The sequence below is a fragment of the Paramisgurnus dabryanus genome, chromosome 12 (genome assembly GCF_030506205.2).
Source record: "Paramisgurnus dabryanus chromosome 12, PD_genome_1.1, whole genome shotgun sequence".
Classification (NCBI taxonomy): domain Eukaryota; kingdom Metazoa; phylum Chordata; class Actinopteri; order Cypriniformes; family Cobitidae; genus Paramisgurnus; species Paramisgurnus dabryanus.
Window position 1 is genome coordinate 11,453,499 of NC_133348.1, and position 18,911 is coordinate 11,472,409.

Consider the following 18,911-nt stretch of genomic DNA (forward strand, 5'->3'; position numbering starts at 1 on the left):
GTTTCTATACCAATGACTCAATAAAAGTCACAATGAAATTGAAATAAGAAAATTCTTAAAAAGCAAACAAACTTGAAAAAACACTAAATTCAAGAACAATTTGCGTACCACATTGGCAGTTTTTTTGCTAGTTTTATGCACAAAATCACTTAACTTGTATATTTTTGTCTAAAAACTAGACTTATTTTCTTAGGTCATTTTGCTCGTTAAGAAAATACATCTTAATTTAAGAATTTTAAGATATTTATACTGAAGACCAGACAAAAATACTTTTGAAATAAGTTAGAAAGTCATTGTTTGCAGTGCAAAAAGACCCTGAAAATTCTGTCATCATTTATTCACCCTGAAGTTTCTAAGTTCTGCTGAACACAAATTAAGATTTTGAAAAATGCTTTTAACCAAAGAGATCGGGGGCACCATTGACTTCAATAGCAGAAAAAAAATAATACTATGAAAGTCAATGGTGCCCCCGATCTGCTTGGTTAGTAAATGAAGGTTATGCAATCTTTTGAATGGGTTATATATATAAATTCAGTTGTTATTTTTGTGTTTGGACTCCAGGTAAACATCTGTTATGTAAAATATCCTGTTTTAGGTTAGATTAGATTCAACTTTAAGGCGCAGTGTACAAGTACAACCCTTTAATTTTTTTCTTAAATACTAAGATTTTGCTAAAGGTATGTAAACGCATGAGCTCAAGTGTAAAGTTCTGTTCTGCCCCCTGTTGGTGACACTGTGTATTGCACCAGATGTTTTGTGTTTATGATCATATTTAAGAGTTATGAAATTATTTCCTTGTGATTATCTCTATTTAGATTCTCTTTAATCTCTGCTTTGCTTTTTTAGTCTTCACTCAAAGTGACATCCAATACTGAATGTGATATATTTTGTAAAATGTGTATATTTATAACATTGTGTAATGTGTTAAATGTGTAACACCGTGGACTGTACATATAGTGGCACGACAATAAAGCTGATTTGACTCTCTTGACTTAATATTTGGATAAATGCTAAATCTTTCATTGGTGCAAAAGGTTAAAGGTCACTATTATAAAATCCAGTAAGCAGTACAGTAAGTCTGCCAACATCCGAATTACACTCCAATGTTTGAATAGAAAATTGAGAAATTTCGGTCCTGCATTCAGCCTATTTATGTTCAAATTTTTCGAAATGTGTTGGTTTAATATGAACTTTGGAGTGGGGCTGAACTTTTAACAGTCCATCATTGAGTCTGGTTTGCTATAAGTGTCCAGATTAAACCAAAAACCAAAAGAAAGCTTGAACTCGTCATGGAAATTAAATTCGGTCTGTTGATGCTGTTTGCTATCTTCACTTTGTCCAGTAAGTCATGATACAACAGCTTATACTGATATTAGCAATTATGTTTCTTCAGGATCTCTTGTCAGATTATACTGTAGACAGATTATTGATATGCTTCTGCAGTTTACATTAATATAACATTAATATGGCATGCATTCATGTTTCAATAAAGAATCGTAATCACTGTATTTAATGATGAAGTATTAACATGTATTATATTTTTTTTGTATTACAGAGGCTCAGGACAAAGGAGATTCAGTAGCACCATGCTTGAGTATGAAACTACTTTTACTATTTTCTACTATAATGTAAAAAGGTTTACATTCTGCATGCACAGTTAAAATAATCTAAATTCAATATTAATTGTCAGTTTTGATATTAAACAATCACACACATTACTTATTTGATACGTTAAATATTATGATATTATGGTGTCCCCAGAGTGCTTATGTGAAGTTTCAGATTAAAATCCCCACAGATAATGTATTATAGCCTGTTAAAATTCCCATTTCCGCGTTTTTGGGTGTGTCCTTTAAAATGCAAATGAGCTGACAAAATTCAAACACTGATCGCAATGATGGTGGTTTGTTAAAATTGAAACTCAATTGTGCTGTCAATTATTTTCTCTCTCGCACTTTCTCTCTGCACTAAATGGCAGTGCCGTGGTTGGATAGTGCAGATTATTATTTTAATTGGCCTTGCTACCTACCTACAAAACAACAAAACGGCCGTGCAAAAAATGCCTTACCAAAACTAAGTTATGGGTTGATCTTTGTCACATTTTCTTGGTTGATAGAAGCACTGGGGACACAATTATGGAAACTTAAACATGGAAAAAGTCAGATTTTCACACTATGACCCCTTTAATACTATACATATGTTGAAATAATTGCTCTACTGCCCCTAGTGGACAAAAGATACAAGAGCTTCCACAAGTATGAATACCACTATGAAACCGAGTCCTTGAATGCTTTAAATGGGGCAAATAACGGCGCCAGGGTCAGCTGCAAGGTTTGTGTTTAAAGATATACAGATACTCCATTTACTTTATTTATTTTGGCAGTAATAAAGTCAAAAACAAACCTGCAAATATTTTAGGTTGAGATTAAGGTTCCAGGTCCATGCAGCTACATCATGCACACTACCGAGTGTACACTGCGTGAAGTGAATGATGTTAATGCAGATGGAAAGCCTGTGTTTGAACCGGCCGCTGGAACTGAAAACTTTAAAGCTGCGATGGAGAAGTGAGTAATCTTCTAGACTAACTCATTTACATTTCATGCTTTTGGAAGATGATTTCATCCAAAGCAACTTACTGTACAGTACATTCATTGCAAGTAAACACATTTTTTATCAGTATGGGAATTAAACCCATGACCTTTGCTCTGTTAAAGGGTTAATTCACCAAAGAATGAAAGTGTTGTCAGGAATTACTCACCTTTATGTTGTTCCAAACCCATAACGGTACATTCACACGGGACGAAAGCGTTAATGCTTGATGGAAAGCTTGTCTGAAGCGTTGCCAAAGACCAATCACAGTGGCCACAACACATGCTCCGGTCTTCCATAAATGTAATTAACTGATTATTGGCTGGCTCTGCCTAGGTTATTTGTATAAGGCGATCTGATTGGCTGGCGCACGCGTTGCTGCTTGAAAAGTTGAGAAATGTTCAACTTCTGCCGCGAGCAATGGCAGTGACGCGGCGCCGACGAATCCACAATTCACATGACGTCACCCGTTAAAAGTGAATAGGAAGCGTCTACGCCTACACTACGTGTGAATCAAGCGTAAGACATTTTTGATGAAATCCGAGAGCCTCATTCCACCGTTTGCATAGCAGCGAGCCTTTCATGGGCCATCTATGTATAAATATGTCTATGAAAGACACAAAATGCCGGTGTTTGCCGACTGCTTTCCTGCATCCGTGTCAGAGATCGACTTGAGCACAAAAAGTATTCTCATCGCTTTATGAAATAAAGATTTAACCGCTGTAGTCACATGGACTATTTTAATGTCTTTACTGCCTTTTTGAGCCTTGAAACTTGTGAGTTGCGTTGCTGTCTAGGGGGAACAGAACGCTCTACAGGATTAAGCGGATTTTAATTGAAAGTATTCGAAAGATGATTTGACGTATAAAACAAGAGCATTTGGTTAAAGCAACACCATGTAGTTTATTTACCTTTAAATAATGTCTCTAAAATTATTTCAGCGATAGAACAACTTTTAACTGGACAAATTGTACTGTTGCTGCAACCTGAGCAGCCTCCTAGCTGCTACAAGCACACTCTGAAAGTGGCGGTGGAGGGTAGGAAGCACAGCCACACCCCTCCCCCTGCCTCAAGAAGAGTGTCTGATACCAGGCACTGTTGCGCTTTTCAACCACATGGGGGAGCTGTAAGTCATTTTTACATGGAAACTACATAGTGTTGCTTTAATATCATTATTTTATAGGCATTTAGTGGCTTTTGCATCTGAGCTCCTCAAATGTTTGCTCAACATACTTATGCCCCATACACATTACAAGCAACTTTGTCGCTGTGTGTCACCCATCTCTTTCGTTAAGAGGTGTTTCTAATTCTGCTTGTCATAAACAAATGAGTACCGTCCAGTAACTGACGAGAGACGGATGATGTGAACTCCACTGAACGAAGTCTCATTGGTTGTAGCTCCCAAAGTCGCTCATCATTTGCATAAAGTTAAACTTTTCTCAACTTTGTCGCGGCGCTGGACATGCCCCTTGAGATCGCGTCACACTCTGTACTGCTAGTCGCTGGTAGTCTGAATGTACCATTATGTCACTTTGCTCAGGCATCATCTGAAGTTCACAGTTGAGGGTGACAACAACATAAAACTCTTTCCTGAGGAAGATGAACTCATTAACATTCTGAACATCAAGAGAGGAATCATATCTGCTCTTGCTGTTCCTCTACTGGAAGAGGAGAAGAACAAAGACATGGTCAGTTGATAATCTCGGTTGAATAAAAAGAGAAATGAAAGTGACATGTTGATATTTCCATTCCAGCCCACCATCTATGGTCTGTGCCCAACTGACTACACTGTAAACACCAGAGGAAACATCACCCTGAACAGAGACCTGTCCCAATGTGACAAATTCAAACCAGTTAAGGATCACACCAGTCCCCTGGCCATCATTACTGGCATGGTGAGTACTGTTACCCATTTATGATCTTCTAAAAAGCAAAGTTACACAAGTCAGATTGTCTTTCTTTCATCCAAAGCACCATCATCTTGCTCAGCTGATCAGGAGCACGCAGACCTGCAACTACATCTTTGACAATGAGAAGCACCATATGACCTCTGGCGTTTGCACTGACAAGCATCTTCTTGAGCCTTTCTCTCACAAGTAAGTACAGTAGATTATTGAGTTTGATCAAAGTAGCTGGATGATACGTCTGACTCGCAATCTGTTTGTCTTCATGGCTTTGGTGACAACCAGAGAAGTCGGAGTGACCAATATCGGGAAACAGGCCGTAACGCTTTTGGGAGTTACTAAGTACAATGACAGAGTCTTTAACTACAGTAAGGAACATCCTTATTCCCTACTTTCCCTACTGGTTTTCCAAAGCTGAAGAATAATCATCAACTATCATTCCTTCAGACGTGGCCAACGTGAAACCCCTACATCCCGACAGCAGTGTTGACATGAGTCCAGTTCAGGATAAAGATGCCGTTGTTGCTGTTGTAAGTGAACTCGCTCAGCTTTCCAAGTCCAGTGACGGACACAAGAGAGCTCACTTGGCCCACAAGCTCATAGCCGTGATCCGGCGGATGAATGCTGAAACTCTGACTGCTGCTGTTCCTGAAGCCCTGAAGATCTCGCAGTCTTTGACTTACCAGGCGCTACTCCAGTGCGGTTCACCAGAATGCAACAGGGCTATCATGCAGGTTTTCAAGAGTTGGGACAGGTCTTCGTTTGAGGTTGACGCTGCTTTATATGGCATGGGATTGATGCCCCGTCCCTCTCGCGTGCTTGTGGGGGAAATGTTGGAGATGGCAAAGCTCAAGCCAAGCAAACCCATTTACTATGCCGTTAGCAATGCTGTAAGAAGGTGAGGGATCTTGAGATTTTATCTAGGAGCAAACTGTGATTCATAAAGACTGCAATCTGTAACTTTTGCCTCTTTATCGCCATCTCTGTTTAAAACATAAAATTGCAGGTTACTTTACAAACTAATTTCCTGAGTAAAGCTTTAAACATTTTAACTTCGTATATACATAACTTTGCAACCTTGTGCATGCTTATAATGTCTGTTCCACATACATTAGCAGTATGAGTTTTATTACAAATGACAGCCACATTTTATTTATGTGACACAAGGCTGTACGATACCGAGGGAGTCACCGGTGAGATCCAGTCAGTTGCCGCTCACAACCTTGAACGGATCGGTGATTGTACCGGCGACCAGGAAAACATCTTTCTGTCCCTGAAGGTGTGTTCATACAAATTCCTAAAAATCCTCAAAATGAAATTTTTGTACTGTTTTTTTAACTCTATATGTTGCAGGTCATTGGCAACATGGCGGATGCTATGAAAGCTGCAAGCTCGGCTTTGATGTCTGCTGTTATTCAATGCATCAACCAGCCGATTGCATCTCCCCCCGTCCAGCGAGCTGCGGTGCAGGTTTTCCGACAGATTCCCGTACCAGTGGAGGTAAAACTATTTCGCGTATGAATCATAACGCTTGACTGGCTTGATGTCTAAGTCTTATTTCATGCAGGGCAGGGAGGTGCTCATGGATGTTGTTCTGGATGGATCTGCAGCCATACAGAAGCGTGTTGCTGCCTATCTCATCCTGATGAAGGATCCCAGGTCTGCTGAGCTTGCACGGTTGGCATCGGCACTCCACACCGAAGGAAATCTTCAAGCCAAAAGCTTTATCATCTCACATATAAGCAACATCCTGAGCTCAACAGTGCCAGAGACCCTGAAGTATGAATAAAACAGGACATACGCACAGGGCCGTTTCTAGCCATTTTGACGCCCTAGGCCAGGGATGGGGAACTTCGATCTTGGAGGGCCGGTGTCCTGCAGAGTTTAGCTCCAACTTGCCTAAGCACACATGCCTTAAAGTTTCTAGTATGCCTAGTAAGACCTTAATTGGCTGCTTCAGGTGTGTTTAATTATGGTTGGAGCTAAACTCTACAGGACACCGGCCCTCCAGGACCGAAGTTGCCCTTCCATGCCCTAGGCGAAACCTCTATTGGTACCCCACCCAAACAAGATCATACAATTATACATGTAAATAATACATACAAGTCATGTAAAAATCACGTGATTATGTAACACTCAAATGTCAGTAAAGCAGTCAAAATGTAAATATGCACCCTTAGGCGCCCGCTGCAGCTGGTGTTGCCCTAGGCGACTGCCTGGTTTGCCTATGCATAGAAATGGCCCTGCATACATAATTCATTCGTAGCTCATCTCTGCACTATAGTGACTTGACTTTGTAAATCTGTGATTGTTAGATTGAGGCAGAAGATTCTGGATGCCTTTCAGGGCAATGATGTTGAGACACTAATGGATCCAAGTAAATTCTCTCGCTTCTATCAGATGGGCTCACTGGAGGGAAACATGATCTTTGAGTCTCCAGAAGAAATGCCCAGAGAAGTCATGTTGGATATGACCTTAAATGCTTTTGGATTTGATATGGACTTGGTTGAGGTATACATATAGATTTCTACATAATGTAAAAACAATTCTGTGAAAATTTTATCTTGATATCTTTAATATTGACTGAGTACGGTCATGTCAAAGATTGAAATCAATGTGAAATCAAACTTTGATGCTCCCAATCTCATTATTAGATTATAAGACTGGACTGGATTTTACAGACAAGGTTAAAATTAATTCCAGTATTTTAATGTGAATGGCTTAACATCTCTTTAAAATTTAAAATATATTGCCCGCAGATTGGCATGGAAGGTAAAGGGTTCGAGCCCCTTGTTGAGTCCCTGTTTGGTGTCAATGGATTTTTCCCAGACACAGCGATGAAGACGATTTTCTATGCTGCTGACAAGATGCCCATACAGGTCAATGATATTTTGAATAACATAATCCCAGGCTTGAGAAATGACAGGAAGAAGAGACAGGTATTCAGCAAAATTATTTTATTTTTACTTTATTAATATTTTGAATCTAAATTGAAACTTAATTTGAGTTAAAAATTGTATAATTTTGCTACGAGCATTTATCATTTTATTATTAGTAAAAAAAATTTAGTTTTAGCTAATATTACTATTTAGGTTACATTTATTTTTCTTTCATTTAGTGCCTAAACTTAAACTAATTTCAGGTTATTACTAGGAATATATATCAGTCTATAATCTTTATTGGCAGATAAATCAATTTTTCCCACTATCAGACAGCTAATTGTTTAAAGGAGGCCTATTATGCAAAATCCACTTTTATAAGGTGTTTGAACACAATGTGTGTTGGCAGTGTGTGAACACAACCACCCTACGATGAAAAAATCCTCCCGCTCCTTGTTTTTTAATCCTCATTAAACATTTTGATTCTGTTATTAATGTGAGGTCACATTAAACACATGCTTTAATTGTTTTATTTTTAGCTAATGATGATATTATTAATTTTAAATAAGTGAAATTAGCAACCTAAAATCTTTCTTCATAGCATATTAGATGCATTGATAATGTTTTGTTGTGTTTGTGTGTACGTGCTAAAGGCAACTCAAAGTATACTCCGAGAAATCAGTCAAAATGTCAACAAGCTCATTGAAAACCTGAAGGCTCAAGATTCTCCTGAAGCTCTGGTGTACCTCAGACTTCTAGGTGCTGAACTTGGCTATCTTCAAACAAAGGATATGGAGGTGATGGCTTGCACAGCTGGCAAGATCATTAAGAATCTTCCCAAGATGCTTCCCAATGATGTAAGTACACCTTTACAAATCTTAAAGCTTTAGTTCACCCAAGAATAAACATTTGTCATGATTACACACCCTCATGTCATTCCACAACCATAAGAAATCCAAGAGCTTTCTGATCCCCCACAAACAGAAACGCAACACAACTTTCAAGGCTCAGAATAGCAATACACACAATGTTAACTCTTTCTCTGCCATTGATGAGTTATCACGTCAAATAAAGAGTAACTAAACCCTAAACCAACTTTTTTTAGTTAATGATCTGTAAGAATGGGTCTTTATTAGTGCTGTTCGTTGCTTTTAGTAAGTTTTTTGACATTTGGATGTAAAGTGTTTCAATACTACAATATATGGTGTAAAAACGTCTGAGTGCTGCCCTCTTGAGGTTGAACGGTGGCTACTGCAGTTGAATTTTCCTATTGGATGGTGGGTCCAAAAAATGACTTGTGACATAAGCAGTTTCAAGATCACCACGCCCTTGTTACGATCTCACCACACACTTGGTTCGTCCCCTCTATCTCCTTGGGATCTGCCCACTTTTCTTGCATTTTTCAAATATTGCCAGTGGGTGGAGTCAGGCTCTGACCAGGGGTTTAGTTACGCTTTAAGAGAAAACGCTTACCTGCCAATGGCGAGATTTTACAGCAATCCATATTTCTGCTACTATCCACTAGGTGGTGCTCTTACACAACTTATAAAAACACTGATGCATCCACTGATCCAAAAACAATAAAAACTCTGTGTATGTTTTGATCATCGCTCTGAATCTAATCTCTAACAAAAGTCTTTTTAAAAAATTCAATTATCTCAGCTTGTTAAAAATGTTGTATTTTTTAAGAAACATACAGTACCCATATTTGAGAGGAAATAAAAAGAGAACAAATGAAGATGGGATGAAATTTTTTTTTTAAAAGCAGGTCTGCTCTTTATAAATTGTATGTTTATATATTTAAAGAAGAAACTTTTCTGGAAGGCATTAAACTTTTGTGAAATTCACAAAAAAACTTTTTTTTTAAACGCTGGCGGGAAAAGAGTTTAAATAGTCAGTGTGACTTAAGTGGTTCAATCTTCATTTCATGAAGCGACAAGAATACTTTTTGTGTTCCTAAAGTCAGTCACTGGTTCATATTCAGTGTATGCATAACACCAGCATTGTCAGTCAGCCATAGACATATAAATATACATAGATGCTACATTTCAGGGGTTTTCAGACTTGTGGGTTGCACAGTTGGATAAAGTGGGTCGCGCAAAGTCGCTTGACTGTTTGCGGTGAATAACACAAAGACAGTGTAGTCCTACCATTGATTTTTATATGATATATTTGATATGAGCGACCATAAGGTTATTTGATTTTGCAGTTAAACTTACATTTCATTAATAAAAAGACAAGGAAAAAAAATACTCATTTATAAAAGGGAAAAATGTGTATTTCCTCATATTTTGGATGGATTATACCTATTTAAGTGGTTCACAAAATGAACAGTTTGGGAGCCCCTTCCTCATTTGACCGCTTCATCGACGCAAGCAATTAGAGGGGTATCTGTGTATATATATGCCTATGGCTGATGCCAAGTGATACGCATTAACTCCCAAATGTATTCTGTTTACATGATGAAAAGAACTAGAATAAATCTAGGATAAATCTATAAGAACTCCTCATTTTAAATGTATTAAATCATCACATTTATGAAACAGTTCCTCAGACGTTTGTTCTCAAGTGTGGACAATGACTTTTTCCTTCACTACATCTTCATGGATAATGAGTTCTACCTGCCCACCGGTTCTGGATTTCCACTGAGAGTTGCTCTGTCTGGTGTTTTTAGTGCAGGGATCACAGGAGGACTGAACTTTGATTCACACACAGTGAGTCCACACTTCTGCTATAGAGTTACATTTAAACACAACATTTATGTTTAATGTATGCTATAAAACTAATATGAATGCGCCACAGGGTGAATTTGCCTTCATGCCATCTGCCGGCATCGAGCTTGTGACTGAATTTGGCGCTCACTTTCCTGACTATGTTAATTCCGGTCTGGAGATGCACACTACCATCTACCACGAGAGTGGCGTCAGAGCAAAGTTCTCGATGAGGAACTATCAGGTCAAGATCACTGTTCCTGTTCCTCAAGACCCAACTAAGATCATCAGCATCACGTAAGATATATTCACAGTCAGTACAAGTAAATTAAATGTTAAAACATGCCTGATGTTGTTGTTCTTTGTATACAGTAATTCGCTTTTGTCTGTTGTTGGTGGCAAATCTAAAACAATTCCCGCCATTGGGAAGCGTATTGATGAAGAACAATGCAGTGTTTTCTTCCCTGGACTGAAGTATTGTAAATCCCTGCAGTATTATGACGCCATATCAAATGATGAATCTCCACATTATACTCTTAACGGTGACAGCAAGTAAGCAAAATTCATCTGTACTGCTATTCAATGACTTCTGAAATAATTTTCTCCATAAACATCTGGATATTTGTTTAGATTTGATATCGAGCTGCAGGCCACCGGAGAGGTCACAGGGTACACGGCCACCATCACCTATGACAGCGTGGATGAAACGGACACGGTCACAGTTGGCATAAAGGCTGACGGTACGAGCGCAATTACCAAAATAATGCCCCTTTAAAGGACAAATAATTTTAGTTTTTTTTCATGTGTTTATTAACAGGAACATCTTTTGAGGGCACAGCGACACTAAAGCTCAACAGACAGATGTACATGGCCTCCGCTGAGTTTCTCATCCCAACTCTTCATGTTGAATCTAAAGTCACAGCAAATATGAAGCTTGATGAAGAGTTGACAGTGGAGTTTGAATGTAACCTGAAACTCCCAGCAACAACTTCTATTCAAAAACTCACTCTGAAATATGGTACATGGCCATGAATTGTTCAATTATCTAATTTTATCAATATGATGTAGACATTATGCACAAATGATATATACCTGTAGGATGATTCAGAGCATAAGAAATATTTATTTAATATCAGATGGTAAGAAAATTGAAGGCGATGTCAAGTCTAATGTCAGTTGTGAGATTCAGAGCATCATTTCCAGTCCTATTGAAGCCATGGTCAACAGTCTTCTTGATGACCAGATTACCCAGAATCAAATAAACATCCATGGTATCCTGGTAAAATCAGTTGAGGTAAGAAGAAAAACTATTCAATGTCTTTTTATCACCTTAAGAGAAAGTAAACCAAAAATAAATAATCAAAATAAAGTACACGAAACAATTCCATATTCAATGTATGCAGGAATTGGGAGTTCCTTTCCTGGATGAGATCAGCTTTCCTGAAAGACTGTTCTTTAATGTGTGAGTTTATGCAATTTATATACAGTAGTGTGATTCTGTATGTTTCAAACGTCCATCAAAAAAATAACAATATTGCTTGAATGCTCTTGGCACCGTCCTTTGGATGAGACTTTAAACCGAGGTCCTGACTCTCTGTGGTCATTAAAAATCCCAGGATCTCCTTCCAAAAGAGTAGGGAGTAGTGTTCCCTGGAATCCTGGCCAAATTTGCCCATTGGCCTACTGATCATCCCCATATACACCTATTGCAGAGGCGGCTCGTGACTGCTCATCTGAGGGGCGCTAATTCAAACTATGTGTTCGGAGTGTCATGTGTGTTGCTTGCGTTTTCAAAATATGTGTTTGTTACTTCATGTGAACCATGTGCATCCTGTGTTTTGATAAAAAATAAGTGCCTGCTGCACGAGTGTCAAAACCGATTACAAACAGACGCTCATGTTCACAAAATACATGCAAGACACTCCCTTAACAGTAAACTTTGATTACGCATGAGATTATGAGAGTATCTGGCAAACGCAAATGTCTCTTTTTATAATAAACCCTTCAGACGCATCTGCAGCAGGCACTTATTTTGACAAGACACGTGATCCACATACAGTACACGCACTCGGCGCTCAGAACATATGATGGAATTTGCATCGAGCGCTCCCGAAAAAAGAAGTCACCTGCTGCCACTGACTGATTGGCTATATCACTTTGTCTCCTCTCCACCAATAAAACTGGTGTGTGGTGGGAATTCTGGAGCATTATGGTTGCCGTTGCATCATCCAGGTGGATGCTGCACATTGGTTGTGGTGGTTGAGAAGAATCTCCCCTTTCATATGTAAAGCGCTTTGAGTGCTGCTGCAGAAAACTGCTATATAACTGTAATGAATTATTATTATTAAAGTATACGTTCATCAAATATATTTGCTTCAAATCGCTTATTCTTGGCCTCAGGCCACTTAGAAATACTGGTTTGTTGGTAGAATTAGTTAAATGACATTTATCAAAAAAATCCTCTGCACAGAAAACAATTTCATGAATGAGTGCGCATATAAGTCAGATTTCAATTCCAAAGCTGCAAGAGGTTTTTACCCGGTTAAAGGCAGTTTACAAAAATATAAGGATATTGACCAACTTTTTCAGCATTGTACCTTTATTCAGAAGAGAGATCGGGTTGGACTGGGAAACATTCAAACTTAGGTGCCTTGTAAGTACTTCGGCCTGAATACAACCCCAATGTGGCAGCCACATGCATCACAGCGCCCCCTTATGTATGGTTTAGTTTTCTTCATTTTTACATTCCTACTTTCATCATTTGCAGTGTTTGATCGTAAGTAGCACTTAGAGGGTTTTGCAGTGAAAGACAGTTTAATTTGTCAAATATCAATAAAATGACTAAATTCAATTACTTTTAATACTGACTAATAACCTTTTTATTGCCATTGAAGTAAAATTACTGAACCCAAACATAAGAGCCTGATATGAACATGCTTAATAATGCAAGAAAACATGTCAGACACACAACAATTTAACTAAAGCCATTTTATTTTTGGATTTTAAACAGAGAGGGTGGTGCGAAATATACCTTTGGAGAGCATTACAAAACCATGACTTTACTTTTGCCCTGGGCTGGAGAATTAGCAACAGGTCTGATTTTCATTTCTAACATCAACTCACCTCATTGTACAGTACACCAACATGGTACATTACATCCATGGCATTTCTCTTCCAGAGGCGATCATTCCAGAAAGTGTTTCACTGCATGTGCCGACTCTCGGAACTGCAGAGGTGTCCGGAAAACTAGACAGCAACTTCTACAACCTGGAAGCGGATGCGTTTGTTGGGAGAAATCCTGTTGAGCACACAAGTTATTCTGCTAAAGCTCAAGTCACTGGAACAAGTCCTGTTGACCTCCTCTCTCTAAAGGTTGAAGGTAAAAGTCTTTAAAAGTACTACATGAGCACTGTTGCCTCACAGCAAGAAGGTCCCGGTTCGAGCCCCGGCTAGGTCAGGTGGCCTTTCTGTGTGGAGTTTGCATTTGAGTTTTCTGCCTGTGTCAGTGTGGCTTTACTCTGGGTACCCCAGTTTCCTCCCACAGGCCAAAAACATGCAAGTTTGGTAAATTGGAGACACCAAATTGCCCCGTCCCAAATCTGTGTATGCATTAACTTGTGTGAATCAACTTGTGTTGGATTAAACAGTTCTCACAATGAATATAGCCATAGATGCTAAATTGGTGTGAAGAATAAATACAGAAAGAAAAGTACTACATGCACTGCATGCATATTATTGAATACATTTTCTTTATCTTTTGCAGGATCTGCAATGATCGAGAGGAAACATGGTGATTCTGTCGATGCTTATTTAAAGACAACAGTTACCCACCAGCTTATGAATGTCCGTGCCAGTGTTGTGGAGGAACTTAAGTTTAGTGAAAAGACAAGTCTCAAATCCAGTAGCAAACTTGAAGTGACTAGTCCTATAGGAGTGCAGATTTCTTTGAAGCATATTGGACAGGTTGGAGTTGATGCAGAAAAGGTCTCTGGAAATGTAAACCTGGAGGGATCCTTCAAGGCTGGTCAAAAACACGGTTCTGCAATCCTTACTCAGTCTGTTTCACTCCTCCTAGTCAGGCCAGAAGCAAAGATTGATACATCACTGAAAACAAATTCAACACTTTACGCTCAAAACACCATTAATGCAGCTTTCACCAATGGAGAATTGTCAATTTGGTCCAAAACAGCATTATATAAAGACTATCTATCCAACATTGCAGAGCTTACCTTCAAAGAATCCCAGATTGCTCTAAAATCAGATACCAAATCATCGGCTTTCGGTTTGAAGATCCAAAACACAGCTGAAGCTCAAGTTGGTATGGACGCAGCCAGGGTTAAGATTGAGACCTCCGCTGACCTCTCTGCAGAACGGGTCCATTCCCTGATTACAGGAGCACTGGATGCCAATGGTCTGATGGTTAACAGTGATGCTTCTGCTAGACTAACTGGACTTGCAGCGTCCCACAAAGCCAATCTGACCATCAACAATGATGGCCTATCCTCCGGAGGTACAACGTCACTGATAAGCCTTCTGACTCTAGATGAGGTGCAGCACACGTTTGACATCAGCTACAAAAATCTGACTGGCACTGCCATGTGCAAGACCACCGGAGGTATAATGGGAATGCAGATAAGACACGACACAGAACTTGAGATTGCTGGACATGTTGGTAGATTCAAAAATCTGATCAATTTGTTGTCTGAGAGTTTCCGATTTGACACCACTATTAATGGTACAGGTTCTCTGTTCAAATTCAACGTTGATGCCGAAGCGCAGTGTTACATCGATGTGTACGGAATGCAGAATTCCCAGATTCAAACAAAAGCTCATCTAAAAGCAGAGCCGTTTGTTTTCGCTCATTCTCATGAGTGCAAAGTCTCATCCACCCATGACCTAGACAGAGTTTTCATCCGAACAAAACTGGAGAACAAGTTCGACACTGTCTTAAACCTGACTGAACAGAAGTCCATCCTGACTGTTAAGTGTGAAGTCAACGACTATGCCTTAAATCAAGAAATAAGTGCTTTCAATAATCCAGAGAGGCTTGGACTGGAAGGGTCTGGAAGCATTGCTGCTAATAATGAGAACGTTTCCATCTCTGGTTTCTTAAAGTATGACAAAAAAAGTGACAGCGATGTAACTAACCTGCCGATTTTTTCAAGTTGGTCAAAAGCTCTTGATGACATCAGGATGAACCTTCTGATAACATTTGAGGCACTGAAAAACTTCCTTAACAGTGAGAATATTGCTTCCAAAATTGAGACCTTACCCCAGCAAGTAAGCAACATAGTGTCTGAACTGAATTTTGAAAGAAGACTAGTCCAGCTCAAAAGTTACTTGGTAGCTTTAATCCAGAATATGCCTGAATCTGTATTAACACTGGAAGATATGGAGGACTCTTTGAAAAACCTCAGAGATGCATTTGAGAAACTAGTGACTAAAATGGCTTACAGTTTCATGGAGGAATTAGAAACGTTTAATGAATTGGTGCAGGGAACCATCTTGAATAATATTGTAGACAAGTTAATACATGAGTGGAATGCAATCAATAGGCAATATGGCATTAGCGCTATAATATTTACTGTTGTTAAGAACGTGAAACATTGTTTGTCTGTTCACACTGTCAAACAGCTATTCGGTGAACTGGACGTACCGTTATTTAGAAACGTAAATGCTGTTTATGGCAACATGAGAGCTCTTATTTTGAAATCTGAGGTTGATAAAATGATAGTAACAGTTTTGGATGAGATGGTGGAGCACATAAAGCAATGCAAGAATGATAAAACACTTCAACGTTTGGCCCACATTTTAAAATCCATTCAGATCCAGACCACAGAGTTCTTGGATGAGGCCATGACTTATCTGAGAACGAATGATGTTAGACAGGCCGGTAAGCACCAGAATGAGAGCTCTACTCCTGCAATCCCTACGTTCAACCATTTTCCTCAGACTCCTGAAATTGGTTTGTCTTTTGGGAAGCTCTACAGTGAGGTCAACGTCCACAGCCCTGTCTACAGTGTCCGAACCTCTGCAGACGTTCAGGACGTCTCTGAGCGACACCCTAATTTCACTGCTTCTGTTACATCTCAAGGAACATCTCCATATGATTTCAGTTTAAATTATAATCTAGACTTTAAAGCACAGTTCTCCATCCCTGAACAGAGCCAATTAAGACTGTCTGAAGCTCTCAAGATAACAGGCTTTGTGATATTTGACCAGCAAGCAACACTGGGTGTTAATACATTCGCTTCTGAAGATTCCCCAAAGCAGATTACCAAAGCCAGCACATCTGACTTTGACGCTGCTCACATCAATTTAGGGAATGAAAGATTTGTATCATTCGAAACATCTTACAACCACCGGATGAGCATCGCTGCTTTCCTTCTAGCCAATGAAATTACCCTTAATCAAAAAGGTGTCTCCTATCAGAAGGCATCTACTTTCAGTCTGAAACTTAAAAATGAGGGTACGGGCAAGTTTGCTCTTCTTAGTTTCTCTGATGAAGGCACCCATAAAAGTAAGCTGAACTTTAACATAAACCTCAACACTGCCAAGCTCGCATTCACCGGTCACACTGAAAGCGACATGATGAAGATGAAAATGGCAGCCAATGCTGAGGGGGATGCTCAAAGCCACTTTGAGTTTGACGCTCGACTTGAAACAGAGTCTCCATTTGTCAAGAACAGCTTGGCGGTTGCTTCTGGAAAGGTTGTACTGACTGATATGAATGTAGAAATAAGAGCATCTCATGACACAGAGCTTGATGTCGGCGGTTCCCTCAATAATGAGGTTACCATTGTGATTTCTCCCCGTGATGTTTTAATCAAGTTTCAGAACGAGGGTAAATCACCAGAAGCTAAACTCCAGAATGACTTTTCAGTTGTCCTCAACCCTGGCATACATCAAATCAATAGTGTGGCCCTCGTCTGTTTCGAGCAATACTATTACAGCCATAACTTCACAGTCATGAATATCAAGGAAGAGGCAGGCGTTTACACAGCCATGGGTGGGTTGTACAGCCCCAAGTATTTATTTGGTAACGCGTTGGAGGTACCATTCACTGAATTTAGGTTTCCTGCATTAAAAGACCTGATCTTCTTCGAACAGACTGCCTTATGGGACGACTTCGCCAGCACAGACCAGCCTATCAATTTCGATGCCAAACTCGTACTTGAGAAGTACAAGTTTGCTCCGAGTATTCCTTCTGGCTTAATTTTCTCCGAAATATCTTTCAAGTCGTCTGTTCTTAGCCTAAATGCTTATGCTGATTATTATAAAAAGGAAAAGTATTTGATGCATGTTAATGCCACAACTTCCTCCAAATTTGAAGAACTAAATGCCAAGCTTGATGGAACGACTAGCGTGAATACAAGAGTTGGTCTGAACGTCTCCACATTTCTGTCTTTGGACAATGTCCACATCGGAGGTTCTCATGATGGTTCTCTAACTCTGGACAAAGACAACTATGAGGCCGTAATGTCTGTGGACACAGTTGCCAAAATTAATATGCCAACCTTCAGTGTTAACGCCACTCATCAGCTTTGTGCGGACACCAAATCTCATCCGAAATCCACATCCGACTTGAAGATCAAGTACAATTTTGATAGTCCAGACTCGCACGGTATTGGACAAGGAGATGCTGAGAATCATTTCAAGCTGGAGGTCGCTCCTTCCTTCATCTCCATTGAGTCTTTCTCAAAAGGAACCAATAATAGGACTATATCTAATAATGTCATGGTTCAGGGATCTTTGGCTAATGAAGCGTTTATCTCTGTGAAAACTGACGGCCTCCAATCCACTCTAAAGACCACAGGGAACGACATATTTGGTGGTGATTATTTCAAACTGAGATATGACTTTAATGACACGCTGAGCATTAGAGGTGATCTTGGCCGTGTTTATTCTGTATTAGAAATTGATTCAAAGTACGAACTTACAGATAATGTAACAACCATCCTTAAGATAAATCATACAGCTCTGGGTAAATCAGACATTGTTCCTCTAAGCTCCCTCGTGGCTGCTGTAGAAATTATTACATCTAGTCAAAACTACGAAGATATTGTGAGAGATTCAGAGACCGGTTGGAAGGATCGTATATTTCAACACAAATCAAAGACTGACTCCCATTGGTACAATTCAAGTTTAGCATTATTTTTAGAGTATTTCGGTGAAATGCCTGAGGTAGCATTTGTTTTTGAAGGATCTTATAATCTTACATCTCCATCTGCATTGCTGGATTATGAGTTTGACCTACACGGTAAGCATTTTCTCTTTTCTTTTAAACATTAATTATAGTTATACACTACAAACCTAAAGCATTGATGTAATGATGAACTAAACATTGAGCTTATCTATATGTTTGCTTACCCCAGGTTCAATATCGTAACTGGAAAACTTCAAAAGCCGTAGATGAAGTTTGTGATCAAAATCATGAATTATTACTTGCCTCATTCTAAGCAAATCGTTGTGGGGCATTTTTCATGAACATACAATTTCAGTTTTTATTGTACCTTAATTCATATTGCATCATCAACTTATATTTTTACATTGTTTAGATGAAACCTCTACAACGTCAGTCCCAGAGTCACTTCAGAAACCAGACATGCAAATGTTTTTTTTTTTTTTTTTTTTGTAAACAGCCTTAACAATTTTAAAGTCTTGCAGTCAATGTTACAGTAAATGGATATGAGAAAAGCACCAATTATATAACCTAGCATGCTACTGCATTTAAAGGTCATGCAAAATAAAAAGAATTGACTTTTCTTACAAAAAACATTTAAATGTTGGCTATATATCTGCAATAAAATGGTCACTGAGAGAATGTT

At 39.1% G+C, this 18,911-nt stretch overlaps 1 protein-coding gene across 2 annotated transcripts; it reads left to right on the plus strand.

The window, feature by feature from the left end:
* Positions 1–1,219: 1,219 nt before the first annotated feature.
* apobb.2 (apolipoprotein Bb, tandem duplicate 2) lies at positions 1,220–18,722 on the plus strand. Of its 2 annotated transcripts, XM_065256444.2 has the most exons (26): positions 1,220–1,341; positions 1,556–1,594; positions 2,228–2,331; positions 2,419–2,564; positions 4,130–4,277; positions 4,344–4,484; positions 4,561–4,685; positions 4,779–4,861; positions 4,941–5,391; positions 5,661–5,772; positions 5,847–5,993; positions 6,061–6,272; positions 6,809–7,004; positions 7,253–7,432; positions 8,026–8,229; positions 9,919–10,086; positions 10,175–10,380; positions 10,456–10,635; positions 10,714–10,823; positions 10,901–11,101; positions 11,220–11,377; positions 11,487–11,545; positions 13,094–13,176; positions 13,262–13,462; positions 13,847–18,343; positions 18,459–18,722. In XM_065256444.2, exons 1-26 carry the CDS (start codon positions 1,290–1,292, stop codon positions 18,470–18,472), a joined length of 8,217 nt encoding a protein of 2,738 aa, XP_065112516.1. In that variant the 5' UTR covers positions 1,220–1,289; the 3' UTR covers positions 18,473–18,722. The 2 variants fall into 2 exon arrangements, with proteins under 2 accessions (XP_065112516.1, XP_065112517.1); XM_065256445.2 differs by lacking the exons at positions 2,228–2,331; positions 2,419–2,564 and having other exon boundaries at positions 1,256–1,341.
* Positions 18,723–18,911: the final 189 nt, after the last annotated feature.

Excerpts from the sequence above, each read along its gene's own strand:
- apobb.2 (XM_065256444.2), top strand. The coding sequence starts at position 1,290 with ATGGAAATTAAATTCGGTCTGTTGATGCTGTTTGCTATCTTCACTTTG. Across the intron at positions 5,773-5,846 it reads ACATCTTTCTGTCCCTGAAG|GTCATTGGCAACATGGCGGA; the intron begins GTGTGTTCATAC and ends TATATGTTGCAG. Across the intron at positions 13,463-13,846 it reads CCTCTCTCTAAAGGTTGAAG|GATCTGCAATGATCGAGAGG; the intron begins GTAAAAGTCTTT and ends TATCTTTTGCAG.